The sequence below is a fragment of the Lytechinus variegatus genome, chromosome 9 (assembly GCF_018143015.1).
Source record: "Lytechinus variegatus isolate NC3 chromosome 9, Lvar_3.0, whole genome shotgun sequence".
Classification (NCBI taxonomy): Eukaryota; Metazoa; Echinodermata; class Echinoidea; order Temnopleuroida; family Toxopneustidae; genus Lytechinus; species Lytechinus variegatus.
Window position 1 is genome coordinate 38477023 of NC_054748.1, and position 15509 is coordinate 38492531.

General features: G+C 37.9%; 1 protein-coding gene across 1 annotated transcript in view; it reads right to left on the reverse strand.

The window, feature by feature from the left end:
• The window catches only part of LOC121422029 (mucin-like protein), a gene marked incomplete at its 3' end in the record, with an annotated part of 30954 nt that overhangs the window by 2193 nt on the left and 13252 nt on the right, over positions 1–15509 (reverse strand). The window contains exons 8-21 of the mRNA XM_041616830.1: positions 15014–15238; positions 13192–13474; positions 12480–12677; positions 11303–11419; positions 9609–9814; positions 9154–9238; positions 8164–8370; positions 7280–7393; positions 5821–6069; positions 5172–5363; positions 4531–4715; positions 3320–3506; positions 1454–1579; positions 576–668 (exon numbers count right to left, since the gene is read on the reverse strand). Of these exons, the coding sequence (XP_041472764.1) occupies positions 576–668; positions 1454–1579; positions 3320–3506; positions 4531–4715; positions 5172–5363; positions 5821–6069; positions 7280–7393; positions 8164–8370; positions 9154–9238; positions 9609–9814; positions 11303–11419; positions 12480–12677; positions 13192–13474; positions 15014–15238 (2467 nt within the window). The remainder of the gene's footprint in view (positions 1–575; positions 669–1453; positions 1580–3319; positions 3507–4530; positions 4716–5171; positions 5364–5820; positions 6070–7279; positions 7394–8163; positions 8371–9153; positions 9239–9608; positions 9815–11302; positions 11420–12479; positions 12678–13191; positions 13475–15013; positions 15239–15509) is intronic.

Below are 15509 nucleotides of genomic sequence, written 5' to 3' on the forward strand. Positions count from 1 at the left end.
TGCCGTTGCCGAGTGGTATAAGGCGCCGTCTAGATATTAGAAAGTCTGGGGTTTGAACCCGGCCACAGCACCTATGCCTGTGAGCGAGGCACTTAATCGGCCGTGCTCTTCTATCCTGCATTTAAATAAATGGAAATGCTATATGCATTCTTGGAAAATAGGTTTGGTCTTGCTTCTTTTAAGATTAGTATGCAATCTGTTTGTTATCATGTTGAGTTCCAATTTATCTTCCAATAATTTACAGTCAAATCAAATTACTGTTCTCTAACTTTGGAAAAAAAGGGTTAACAAATAAATCATTAATTTGTTAAACTGGATTGCGTTTGATATCAGATTATTTTTTTTCATAAGTACAAACTGTTAAAACTAACAAGTATCTTTCCCCTAGAAGCCTTGTGAAATCTTGCCACTGTTCTACATGTGAACATCATCACTAATGATTTCAAAGTCACAAAAATAACACTGACTGTAAATCGACCAAAGGTGTACCATTAAAATAATGCAATAACCATGATAATTCGATCGGACTGGATTAGGTGTAGTTGCTGTAACTGCCACATGATCTAACGTTTTACCTATACATGATCCATTTATGAGTTCAAAGCCTGGCTCGCAAGTACAGTTTTCAGATCCCGTGGAATTCATCAATTCTTCAGTACAGAATATCTCTGAAAAATGATGTGAGAGAAAGTAAATGTAGGTAAAATAATGTTCCGTGGAAAATTGAACTGTCATGTTGTCAACTATTATCGTAATTGTAACCATTATATTGATTCACATAATTAACGTTTTCTTCAGTTATCATGATTATTAACATCATTATAAATATCACTATAGTAGTCATCATTAATACTATTGTTATTAATATCATCATAATAATCATCCTATTTGCAGCCATTTTAATAGTAATTAATTATTTTGTTCTTTAAATTTTTTTTACTTCTTTTACTACTACTACTACTACGACGACGACGATGACAACTACCGTTACTACTACTATTCTACTATCTATTACAATGACGAAGAAGACATGCTTTTTAAACAAATTCTGTCTGCTCATAATTTTCATTTTTGTGTGGCTTTTTCTTCTATTCTTGGATCATTCCGTCATCTCCAACATTTTCAAAGCTTGGTTAATCAATTTCAATGGCATACAGTTAACAAATAACACACTGCCATACACTTTACCCACACTCCACATATGTGCTCACATACACACGCCTACACACACTCACCCACACAAATCCACCCACCAATCAACTTACCCACATACACCCAGAAAATTCCCCCCTTTGTCATACACATGTGCGCGCGCGCACACACACACACCCTTTCATGCTCCCGTACTACCAAAACACACACCCACGTACACGCACTGACTCCACACACACATTCACCCTATCCTGCCCAATTCACATCAACACCACCCTTACAAACTTCCAAATTAGCCTACCAGTACAGGAACGTTGATCAAGGCCAAGCCTGTAGCCCGGTTCACAAGAGCATGTGTAGGAACCCAATTCATTTTCACAAATCTGGTCACATTCGTTGGTGTCATTTTCAGCACATTCGTTGAAGTCTTGACAAATCAAGATGTAAGAATGGAGGAAATATTGTTAAAGTATACAATTGTGAATAATTTTGGGACAAAGGAAATCAAATTATATAAATCACATTCTACACATGATCATAGCTTATATTAAAAAGACTGCAATATTAATTGTTCATTACTTTAAGAGAACTTTCCAATATAGGATGCGTACTATTTTATCATGGATTTGTGGTTTTCTTAAGAGTACCAATTTCCATGGAAAAGTAATTAATCAAAATACTGTATAACACGAATAGCACAGTTTTATGTCCTCAAGCAAAAAAATATTTTGAAGTAAAACTTTTAAACAAGGCATAAGCTATTTTGTGTCTCGCCCACTTATGGAAATAACCAGAAATATCATGATTTGCGAGGGCATGCAACAGAATTGTATTGAATCTTCATTGTGAAATTGTGTTATAATTGTGTCATTGTGTTAAAGGTAATAATAGCAGGGCCCGCTGGGAGAACAGTTTTGGAACTGAAGCGACTTCCCTGGGTAAATATACTTATATTATTATTATTAGGCCGCCATCATTTTCAAGCTTAACCGCTCACGATGGCGGTCTCCTGCATTCGTTTAAACTGTTATTTCATTTTCATTGAATATTGCTGCTTTTTTATATTAATTTTTCATTGCTTTGTTATGACCATTTCTTAACTTGTTTTGTAAAACTTAATTGTATCACCTAGATGATATGTTGAATATTTATGCTGAGTGCAGAAATAAATTCAAATCAAATCAAATCAAATCAATTATTATTAAATGACTTGGATGGATTAACACTTGTCATAAGAGTCTTGCACGTAAAATTTAATATTGACCTAAAATGAACTTTGACCATACCTAGTGACCTCCTAACACAATAACATGCAGGTCCCCTAAGTACATCTACCATCCAAGTTTGGTTAAAAAGTGATTCACGGTTGCAGAGATATGTGTCAAAAGAGATTCTTGCACGAAAACTTTAACGTGGACTTAAAAATGACCTTTGACCTTACCATGTGACCTCCGACGGCAGCATAACATGTAGGTCCCCAAAGTAAATTTACCATCCAAGTTTAGTTGGAAAGTGACTTTCGGTTGCGGAGTTAGGTGTCATTAGAGTCTTGCATGTACGTTAACCTGAAAATGACCTCTGACCTTACCGTGTGACCTCTGACTGCAGCCTAACATGCAGGTCCCCCAAGTACATCTACCATCCAAGTTTGGTTGAAAAGTGACTTACGGTTTCGGAGTTAAGTGTCATATGAGAGCCTTACAAGTAAACTTTAACTTTGACCAGAACATGACCTTTGACCTTACCATGTAACCTCCGACTGCAGCATAACATGCACGCCCATCAAGTGCTACCATCCAAGTTTGGTTGAAAAGTGACTCACGGTTGTGGAGTTATGTGTCATAAGGTTTGTGACGGATGGACAACATTTGGATCCCTAAGTCTTACCTTCACCTCTGGTGGGCGAGACAAAAATGACATTCTAACCACTTTGTGTTTTGGAGCATGAGTAAGAGTCATTTATTCCCAACATCACCAATGCAGCAAATTTGAAGTCCACGCAGAAATATTCACCTTTTCACAACTCTTAAAAATTTATAACTTTCTTACTGTTACAATGTATTGTTGTTCGATATTGTTCAAAATTCACCTATATGCTGGTCTAATTTTTAAAATTTTTCTAAAAACAATGTTTCCCTTATATAGCTTGGGTTCTCGTATAACTCACCGAAGCAATTACTCCCGTCTCCTGTTAGTTGAGGAGGGCATGGCCCGCATCTGTATTCTTGATCTGAAGATGGAGGCTCATCGTAGCAGATAACCCCCTCATGACAAGGCCCGCTACCCTCACATGCATCATAGTCTACGTCACAGTGCTCACCTGACCATCCTTCAGTGCAATTGCACGTGACCACCTGTATTAGCAAAAAAATGTGATTTTTTGTTCTTTTAATGTAAATGCTTTGAGCAAAATTAAAGGTAAATGCTAGTTTTGGTAACAATATCAAAATAAGTTCGTACAGAATCCAATGAAATTACCACCAAAGTGTCTGTTTGTATAAATTAAATGCCTGTGCCAAAGGATTTTGGAAGAAATTGTGTAATTGCTGAGAAATCAGCAAATAAGCACAGGATTCGGGTAGAGCGTCGGGCCCGACGCTCTAAGCAATGATTATACATTGTCCCACGTGCGATTATCTGTGTTTGGGATCTTCGGTGTGAACATTTTTCAGCGTAGATTTCAAGATTTCACAAAGTTCAGTTAATGTAACTGTACCAGATCTAGATCCTTGATGATATGCTGACAATTTAGCCTTGTTTTACAGACTTTCTCATGAAATCAGTGTTTACTGCAACTACTAGAATTTCTCTTTAAATAAGTAAGTGCAGAAAAATCCAACTAAGTATGCTTTAGGTATGGTTAATGATTGGTCAAGAATAGTTACCTGCAGATGAATTGTAGATTCTATTGTGCATGTCGCGGGTGATAACATTACGATAAATGTTTGAGACAAATGGACAAGTTGTTAAAATTTGGAATGAAAAGACAAGTGAGTTGAAACTTGACAACTCAGCCAGTAATATACATTAGAAGACAAAATGACGTGTCTTTGAAACTCGGCTTATTGACTTGTTTAAGGTGAGAGAAAACGAGCTGAAACTCAGAAAGGCAATTTGTTTGGGAAAAGACAACATGAAGACGAGTTGAAACTTGGAATTTGGAACTAGACTACTCTTCATCTTGTCATCTTTTCCCAAACAAATTGACTCGCCTAGTTCTTATAGCTTGTCATCCTGTCTTCGTGTTCTACACAAGTCTGCTTTCCGAGTTTAAGGAGCTTGCCTTCTCGTCCACTATCTCAACGTCTGGATGACACAATCTTCAGTACAAATTTACCCAACAATAATAGTTCCTTCTCATATGTTGGTTATACTTACAGCAAAGCCATTAGCATTGAGGTCCTGTCCCTCGGCCTGGCTCTCGAAGTCACACTCTCCATCGTTCTCGCAGTGGCAGATGAGGACCTTGTACGACAAAGAGGTCTCCGCGCCTCGGTTGTCCATGGCGATGATCTCGATGGAGGAGACGTTCAGGTCAGTGGGTGTCCAGGTGAATATGCCATCTATGGAAGTAGTAGATAGAAGGGTTGGGGAAGAAAGTGAGAGATATTAAAGGGGAGAACATGTTAAGAAAAGAGGAAACAGCAGAGAAACGGACAGAGTTAGAGAGGGACGAACAGACAGAGGAGAGGGTGGGAGAGAGCGACTCGACATAGAAAAAGGAAAAGGGTGAGAAATGACGGCAAGACAGAGATGACAGATACAAAAAGGAAGACATTTAAAAGAGAGAGGGAGATGGAAATAGAAGGTCGAAAGATAACGATGAGATGGGGATATAAATAAAGAGAATGGAAAAGGGAAAAGATAGAGCATGTGTAATCATTCAAACTTCAGTTCAGTTATGTAACTATGATATATAATTTTAACTGTCATAAAAACTCTAAATCATTATGTAGGCGAGTAAATGAGGGTAAGTAGCAATGAACACGCACTGGCACCCACACCCTTGAAAATTTCACCTGAACTGATATTGGCGCCATCTGGAGTTGTATCGTTGAAAGTGAAATATACGTCATCATCATTGTTAGGGTCCTGTGCAGTAATCTCTAAGGTAATATTCACGCCCACTTGCACAAAAAGAACATTATCCTCTTGAAGTCCATCTGTTTCTGTCAGCTCTGTCACACTTGTTATATTCGGAGGGAAGTTATCTATACAGTTAAAAAAAATACAATACATATCATGCTTGTCTTTATAAAAATCAGAAATGTTACTTAATTGCATTTTTTTTAAAACCATTTCCATTTGATCTTGGAGACATAACCTTTAGGTCCTGAGATTATCAAGGATAAATATCTCAATGCTGTCATTGCTATTTGCTCTTTTTATTCCGATAAGAAAAAAAGCTCTTATAAAAATACAACTTGGAAGTATGCATGTAAAGTAAAATTACAGCTGGTAGCCAATTAATAGCTGGAAGTATAATGCTGCTGGTTTTACATATTGTTAGTTCAATTTGAAACAATCATTAAACATAACAATAAATATACAATAAATATATATGCAATGCAATAGGTATAAAAAATTACAAAACAATTAATGTAAGATAACAATAAGAATGTACAATAATATTCATTATTTGGAGTTGATAGCAATGAAAAATCTCACCAAGGTTTAGAAGATCGTTGTCAAGTTGGTTACCGGTGTCCATCGTCTGCATTCCCAATTCGGGGTTGACGGCGAGGAAGTCGAAGAGGCATGCTTCGTCATCCCCGCAAGTCTGCCGGGCCTTACTGGTCCTGTCTGGGTCGAGGGCGAGCAGGGCGTCTAAGAACATTGGTGTGTAGTTACTTGGGTTATAGTAATTCCAGTCCCTATCACCGTATTCAAACAGCGACTCGTTCTCCGTAATCATCCCTTTAAGAGTAAAACAAGAACTCTGTTCAGTTAGATAAGGAGGTTTAATGGTTGTTTAGATTTGTGAAAGGTGACCATTGGTATTAGGTCTACCATTATCATCATCATCGTCTTCATCACCATTATCGTCATCATCATCGCCATAATTATTACCAACATTACCAATATTATTATTTTTCCTCACTGTCGTCATTATTATCCTCACTCCCACCACAGCCACCACCACCATCTTTTTTTTCTCATTTTCAGCATCATCATTATACAATATACAATAATAATAATATACGATTTGTATAGTGCACGTATCCACCATTTTAGGTACTCAAGGTGCTCCTGTATTACCCTGGCTAAGCTTTCTATCGATTCCGGTGCTCACATCTTGAGGAATTACTTCCTGCCGGACGCATTTACCTCACCTGGTATGAGTGCAGCACAATATGGGTAAATTTCTTGCTGAAGGAAAACATGATGTGGCAGGGAATCAAACACACGTCCCTAAGATGAAAAGACGGGAGTCTTAAACACTAGAATACGATGCCCCCTAATGATGATGATCATCAACGTCACCATTGTCATCATCATCCGTTGCTTGATAATTAAAGGGGAATGAAACCTTTAGAACAAATAGGCTGTGTAGAAACAGAAAAATCATAGAATAAGACTAAAGTTTGAGAAAAATCGGACAAATAATGAGAAAGTTATGAGCATTTGAATATTGCAATCACTAATGCTATGGACATCCTCCCATTGGCATTGCAACAAGGATGTGTGATGTCACTGATGAACAACTTTCCTTTTAGTGGACGATAAAATACCCTCAAAATGTCTATTTTTGCTTTTTCTTATGATGATACAAACTCTTTATCCATGGTGTATTCTTAAAAAATATGTATTACATGCCCTCATGTAGAAAAATCACATGATCTATGGATAGATGTGATAAAAGAGGCAATTCAAGTGAAATATATACTAAAGAAATGGGAAGAGTTGTTCACAAGTGACATCACACATCTATGTCGCATTGCCCAATTTGCTATCTCCATAGCATTAGTGATCGCAATATTCAAATGCTCATAACTTTCTCATTATTTGTCTGATTTTTCTCAAACTGTTGTTGATCTGTTTCTTTGATTTTTCTGTTTTCACACAATGTTCCAATGGTTTCATTCTCCTTTAAGTATACATGTGCAAATGAAACCTGAAAACTCACATGATTGTCCAAATTGGAATATTTCTTCTTCTGTTAAATTTCTCCCGGGTTGATCGGTAAGTAACGTTCCATTCCGTAAAAGAAAATCATCCGATCTATTTCCATTGACATTACCTGATAAAGATGTAAATAAAGGAGGGTGTAATGCGAAAATATCAGCTCAATATGCTTGATAAAACGTTTCGAAAAAAATTGTTGTATCGTTCATAAGACAAGATGATTATCTTTATAGTACTATCATTAAATACATATGGTTGCGATGTATACCGGTACAGGATATACCTCATTTGCAAACGACCGAAGCTGAGTCGACGTTGGCCATGGCGGTCCGACGACTCATCTAATGCAACGGTATATTTTATGCTAATGATTTCGTTCTCCTATTGGTTCTAATTAACACCCTTCCCTTATTCAACATTCCTTCTTTGGAAACCTACGAATGGAGAGATTATGGCATAGACTTAGGGAACTCTAACATACGTTACCCGAAGAACTCGCCTCCAACCGTGAATCACCCGCCAGAGCCTGCGATCAAACGATGAGCATCATTAAAGAATTTCTCTCCTCACATGAAAAGTTTGTTACAAGAAGAGAGACGATCATTGACAAACAGAGACAAACATTACAAGAAGAAGAAAGCTTATCAGCAAAACCATTGGGAATTCTAAAAAAAAACAATGCTGTGTGGCTACGTTTGACCATGGACCTACTAAGCGGAAAGTCATTAATGCACTCTTTCGTTTTGGAAAAATAAGATTGTGTCAATCCCCACGTACTGCAAAGCAACTTGATCGTATCCCCGAGATGAACGTTTCGACCTCCCATCTATCAAATAAAAAGATGTAAAGGGTATCTTATCCCACGTATCCAACAAGAAGCCTTACCAAGCAGACCCCTCCCTGTTGCGTTCTCAGAATACTCAGGCGGAACCATGACGCTTATATCCAAGATCCCATTCTTAAAGTTCACTGTGAAGGACGTACTCGAATAGCCTTCTGGTTGAAAGAGAGCTGTGGCCTTGATCTCATCCTCGGATTCGGTCTCATTATCCGAGGATAAGATGAAAGTCGGATCCTGCGAGTCATATCCATCTAGAAATGAACATAGAGAGATTAAGAGTTTAACAATTTATCATTTGTTGTATAACCTAGTTTTTAATCTTGTTTTCAATCTAATGTGGGGGTATAGTCTCAAAGTGATGTTCATGATGTTATTGCTGTGATCAGCTGTTGTACAGTCTATAATTCTTTACACCAGCCAACACGACCATCTAAGCTCTTTGAAATACCACTACAAGTACCAAGGCCATTATAATCATCATCATCATCACCAACCTCATCAACATCAGCATCACCATCATTATCATCCCTACCGCCACCATATTCATGATCATCATCACAATCATTGTTATCATCCTCACCATCCTCCTTATCATCACTGTTATATCACTAGTACTGTTTCAGTCCGTCAATGAGATGTTTTCAGAGCTTCTATCAAAATGATAAGTCATTTTCATGATGCACAGTATTTATACATTCATGTTTGATTTTAACGTTTAGGAAATCAAGACATTTTAATGGAGAAACCTTTAATTGCATGGTCATACATCATCCTCACTTTCTGGTTCGTTATCATCATTCATCAGCATCATTACCACTACCGCCACTACTACCACCACCACCACCACCAACAACAACAACATTATGATTATCACCGCCTTTATCAAACTACAATAAATACTTTATGAAGTCAGTCATGTTCATGGAGGAACCATTAACTAGATCGTGAGATGTCGTCGTAACGATCGTTTTCATCTTAATCATTATCACCTTCATCATCATCATCGTCATAAATCGTTAATATTCGTTGCTTACCATTTAGGAAGTCTGTCATATTAATGGAGGAACCATTAACGAGAATACTCATTTCTGTCCTGTTGTCGTTCAGCTGGAACTCGACCTGATCAATATTAATGATAATAGTACGATTAAAAATCCATGTTGAATAGTTCTCAAGACGCAATGAAATAAAAAAGAATGCATTATATTTATCAAACAACTGTACAATGTGTAGCTAGACTTAGTGTAGCATGGAATTTGGGCTATTTTCATGCTTTAAACCTAAATAAACAATCGGTTTTTGACAACCATAAACTAATAAAAATTCCTTTTCTAAAATTCATGTTATCTTTACCAACTCTCACATTTGTTTTAATGCGCAACTGAAAAGGTTATACCAAATTTGGGGACATCAAAATACATCCATGACTTCTCGCATTTGTTCTTGTATGGGAATGAACTGTATAAAATGAATTCCGAACTCCACCTACCTTTGTGATATCTTGTGTAGCAGCGAACCCAATGAAGACCGTTCCGTGTTCAACGGGTTCACTGTTGTTAAAAGCCTTGCCAGTTCTTGATTGTAAAACGAATGGATCACCGTGACTGTAAGATAACGTAATGTATTCACCCAGGCCGTTGAAGGTGTATTTCCTCCCATCGAGAGTATTGATATGCGGGTCACCCCAAAACCATCCTGAAATTTCAACAAAAATTCTCTTTTTAAGAATCACCTCTATAAACAAAGCTACCAGTCTACAAACGTACCTAATCCCATTGAGGCTTGAGGCCACTTGGATGTTTGGTACTTGGGTTCATAATTCTTGATCGACTATGTCAAATCATATATCATTACAAATATAGATAAAAAAGGTGTACACGTAGGCGTGGAAGGGTCAACTAAAGGAGAGGCTCAATTATTAAATCACATAATAATCCTCATAAAGTATATGATTTTAAAAATAGTAGTAACACAAAAGATCCACCGACCCTTAACCGTGTTAAGGAAAAAATACAAGAACATAGACTTCAAGAAAGAAAACTAGCTGAACAGAGGGGTCTATTAACAAACCATTTCAGGAAATGGGACACGTTTATTTTCTAGGGATGCTGAGGCTAAGAAAGTTCAAGCATACAGTTATTAAACACTCTAATTGCGAGGAGATGGTCTGGTCCTATGGTCGCACTCCTCTTGGAGGGGTTCGAGGGCGGTCATTTTGGGGTGGGCTTTGTATCTTTTGGGTGCATTTTTGTTCGTTCTGGAGTGAAAAAAAAATATAATGCTGTTCGCTCTAGAGGGAGCTATGGCGCGCTCTCGGGTATATGGATCCCGCTTTTGGAGTAACTAGTCTCTTATCTCTCTCTGGGAGGGGTGTGTTTGGGGGCCGGGGTGGCTCTTTTGCATTTGGAGTGAAGATTCAGGTGCACAAGTTAGATCATGCTTGTGGCTAAGAATGTAGACTGAAATGGAGGGTAGCTAGGGTTGAGGGGAGGGAAGCAGGTCGCGCTTCCTGGGCTTGGATGGGATGTGGGGGGGGGGCAGTTGGGATGGGAGGGCTTTTACTTCGTTTACTCATTCAGTTCAATTGCGTCGCTACGAATTCTTTTGTTATAACTATTTTGTTCCTGATGACTCGAATGTTATATTCTGTATTTTTTTGTGTGTACAATTCTTTTTTGTACTATGAATAATTATTTATTTGACTTTGTGAACAATGTTTTGTTAATATACTATTGTATGTATGATTTTGAACTGAATGTTTTAATAAATACTACTTCAAAAAAAATGTCACCAAAATAACGTTGTCTGCATCTACATGAGGATATAGAACTTTCACTAAGCGATGCACGACGGATTCAAGAACAGGGAATATGTATTGAAAAAGCCACTCAAATGACAATGAACAGATGGGAGGTATTTGTCGATAAATGACGAACCAGTACAGCAGTTTCGTCACAAATTCGGAGCTGACAAAAATTGCGTTACAAATCATTCTTCCAGTCATCTGACCCTGGCATGCCTACACACTAAATATGCATTTTCTCCACTACCTGGGGAATATTCCAACAAGAGTTCGAAAGACTCATTTGCTCGGCGTAATACATCTACTACCATGATTTCGCATCTGATAATATGAAAATAATATATTGTTAATCATTATATCAGTTCGGTGATATTTCTTACCCAACCATGGTCGTCTGTAACCAAAGCAGTGAGCACGTGGACGACGTCGCTCGTAAAGACTACAGAAATTTCCACCAGCAAGTCCACAGCAGTAGAAACGGGGTAAGACATCTCTCTCTATCCAGTGTAAAACAGATACTGATTAACTAATACAAGGTGAATAGTGGAATTCATTATTATTTATTTGTCCAATATAAAAAGCACAAACTCATTACATTACAATAAAAAAATTTACAGTACATGAACATGCAAAGAAATGCGGGAACGGCATATGGGTCAGGGGCACAAAAGAAAAATCCATCACTGTTCCCCGAAGGGGAATGAAGGCTATTTTGTTTATATTTACATTTTTTACATATCTTCCAGAATACCTGCGAGTGCAACCTATGCAGAATGATACACGCAGCACCCCAAAGGACAAAACTTGGGGTTGCTTCAGCACCCCGGTTCCGAGGGCTATGAATTGGAACATGGAGGAATCCTATTCCTGAGCCCAGGGTAATTATGCTACATTTATTTTACAGCACTGAGACAATTTTCTAAAAGAGGTACTAAACTAAAGGATTAAAGTGACGATTAAAAAGTTTCTTTAATTAAGTATAATGGTACCGTACACATAATATGATGTTTTCGCTCCGTGTCGTACGGAGTATTTAAGAGCACAATACATGCATTGAAAATACCCGTCAAATGACAAAGAATCAGCTGGGAGGTCGTTGTCGAAAATTTGTGAAGCTCTACAGCATTTTTGTCTTAGGTTTTGGAGCTGATGAAAAATTGCAAATATATTGCTTGTCCGGAGTCAAGGACTAAACTGCTGTTTTGATTCACTACTTTTCGACAAAGACTCCTTGAATGTGTTTTGTCCTGAAAGGCATTTCATAATACATCTTCTCTGTTCTTAAATCTTCGTACATGGAGGTCGCTGAAGCACAACTCATTATTTAACGGTGCACATTTATTATGCGGCTTAGCTCAAGCTGTCAAAAGAGCGTCGCGCATTCAAGAAATTATCAGGGAAGGCAATCATTTGCCTCAAGAGGAAGGACAATGCGGGGCTTATCTCTCGCTGAAGGAAATTACCCCAAGGACTAGGAATCGAACTCACGGCACTGTCAAAGCTATGTCAGCTATACAAGACCACAACACTTGACATATGATGTACATGCAAACTCACCAATCCATGCATAATAGTAACTAAGGGAGTAATAGAAGAATGAGAAGAATCTAGCGTTCGGTGGCATGACTGCTTGGTAGTGGCTGGACCGCCAAAGACTTCTATAGCCCCTGATCAAAGCAGAGAACTCATAGGTACATCTGTATCCACCTCCAAATCTGGGCCATCGAGGCTGATAACAGGTAGTCGCTCTTCTGTCTGTTAATAGGACATAAGATATGACAAAATACAAGTGAATCATAGTAATATTAGTATCCTGATTAGGACTGTGGTATTGCACTTTGTTATCCAGGCTATTGATATTTTGAGGATAAGCTGACTTTTCTATGGGGCACTTTATTACAGAACCTGGTAGAAAATCAAATGAGCACATTGTACAAAATAAAAAGTAAGGGGGCATGAAACCGTGGGCTTGATGTCATTTCATTAATGTAAGCCCTGTTCTAGTTTAGCATCCGGTCCATTTTTATGTTAACAGGGATCAGATTGTGAATTTGCACATGGTAAAGCTTGAGATCAAGACAATGGCCAATATTTGAATAAGGGATGTTGTTGGATGCAGCCAGGATGTTCTGGTAGAATCTTATAAGATAACTCTCAAGTCTGAGGAATATGATATATTACAAGAAGGAATATGACAAGACCCACTTATGATAAATGAATGTCTTCATTACAAGAAACAGATGCACGAAAAGAAAAATATACTGCTCACCGAAATAATAACTAGGAAGTCCCACAGAGCCGTAACCGTATCCGTAGCCATAACCGTAGCCATACCCGTAGCCATACCCGTAGCCATAACCGTAGCCGTAGATTGGGTAGTTGCAGCGAGTAAACCTTCCATCAATCTGGGCCTGCCAGCGAGTACAGGGACACGGCTCTGCCCACGGTGCCCAGGATGGCCTGCTCAGATCATCGCTGTACCAATCTTGACAGTATCGGCGTGGGTTGATGTACCAGTCAGGGTTCGAATCAAGACGGTAGATGTCTCGGCCCTGTTTAGTAAGAGATAATAATGAAAATATTATTTATATTTGATCTATGATGCCCTAAATTCACTCTGCTGAATGTGAAGGCGGAATGAAAGAGGGAGAGGAGAGTGAGAGATACATAAAGAAAAGTATGTCATGATAAACCAAAGAAGGAGTAGGCCTATTTGTCAATTAGGAATAAGAAGCATTGCACAAACGTTTAAATGTGGAAAACTCAGCTTTAAAAAAGGGTCCATTTTTATGAAAGTATGTTTTCGAAGTTTGAATAAAAACCCTGGAGCACGTTGGAAACAAACACTTCAAGAACTAAGTGCATTCGCAAAGGTCCGGTAAATGGGCGACAATTAACACAATATGCATACCTGATAAGGTTCACATCAAAGTTAAATCGAAACCGTCATAATGTGTATGCATATTACAACATGCATAAAGCATGCTTTACCTTTGTTTGACCCACGTAGACCGATCAAACAATACATATTCGGGCTGTCGGACAGGTCTAGGTCTGTGAAACATACTATATTTTTTCCCCCATATTTTTTTTTCTTTCTCTGGAGCTTCTCACGGCCCACCTATGAGAGCTTCACGGCCCATCGTTTGAGAAGCGCTGTTATACGGTATAAGAACATATTCCCGTTGTGCATAAATTTGTGAAAAAGGGTATGGAATGGCGCTTTTTCATATCAAATATTTCTTTAATGATTACTGATGTTTCAATAAGGGTCTTGGCCCTAAGACTTTAAAAGCAACCTACATGTTGCATTTTATTTTATGTCCTTGATAATAGTTAGGTTGAGATATTTTTAAATCCCAGACTTTAAAGATTATTAAGGAGGGTTAATGAAATTAATATTTCATGCTGTGATATCAACATAATGGCTAGAGGCCACAGCACACCTTATAACTGATCCACGATCGGATTTTGGAACAAATCACATTTTCCTCATTTTCTAAATAGGTGAATGAAAAGTATGAGAGAACTTATATATAACCATTTTGGATGATAAGCCCAAATAAGTTTCAAATCATAGCCACTCATACAACTGTTATGGTGTCATAACAGCTAGATATTAAATTAGCTTTTAATCTAATAAGGATGATAGCAAAGTCACTGATTTGAACATAATTACGTATTCATGCGATAATTTAGAACATTACATAGTAAGATATTCCATGATTCAATATTAACATCAAATTGTATTAGGTTTTATCCAAAATCGGGTCACAGACTAATCAAAAGGTGTGCGGTGAAATCGAGACAGTTAAGATCTCTGCCATTTTATGAACTGTTAACATTCAAAAGTCTAGATCAAAACAGATCCCCAAGTACTTCAAGATATGTCATCGTTAACTTCATTTTCTTTGTAAACTACTGTAAGAAGGGCACACACAATCATAAAAACAACATTGCTGAATGGAAGGATGAGTGTACATCAAATCAAGAAAACATTTTGTGTTAGCATGTACAATAGATGTTGCAGTTGCTGGTATTCCGTAGACGGAACACTAAAACGTAAGAACGTAAAGGAACCTATACTTTACCAGCAGACCAGTGTTGCCAACTCTAAGATCAGGACGATAGCTTTCATACATTACAGCTAGAGAGTTTCCTTCATAGGCGTTATACCAATTATGCCTGGTGCTGACACCGATTCTAGCCGGTACTGACTTAGAGATCGGATTCCAGTTGAAACTGCCTCGCTGGTACATTGTCAGTACACCACTTCTTCTTCCGTCAGTGAAGAGAACAGCTTGGTAGGTTACAGTCTAAGGGGAGTGGTAAGAAACAGATTTGCAATCAACTGCCAAAAAAACCCGGAATGGTTGCCGTTGATAGATCAATTCTAGCTTTATTAAATCAGATCACACTCTTTGAAAGAAGCATGATCAGAAATCAGTCAAACATCTTTAATGGCAATTTACCCTAAAGGGGCGGTATTTCAAAAATGCAAAAAGATAGCGCCGCAAACTTCTAAAACTTTTTCTTTAAGTCTTGCGCAGCTTTTGAGACCAAATTCGCGAAATACGAATTGTTAAG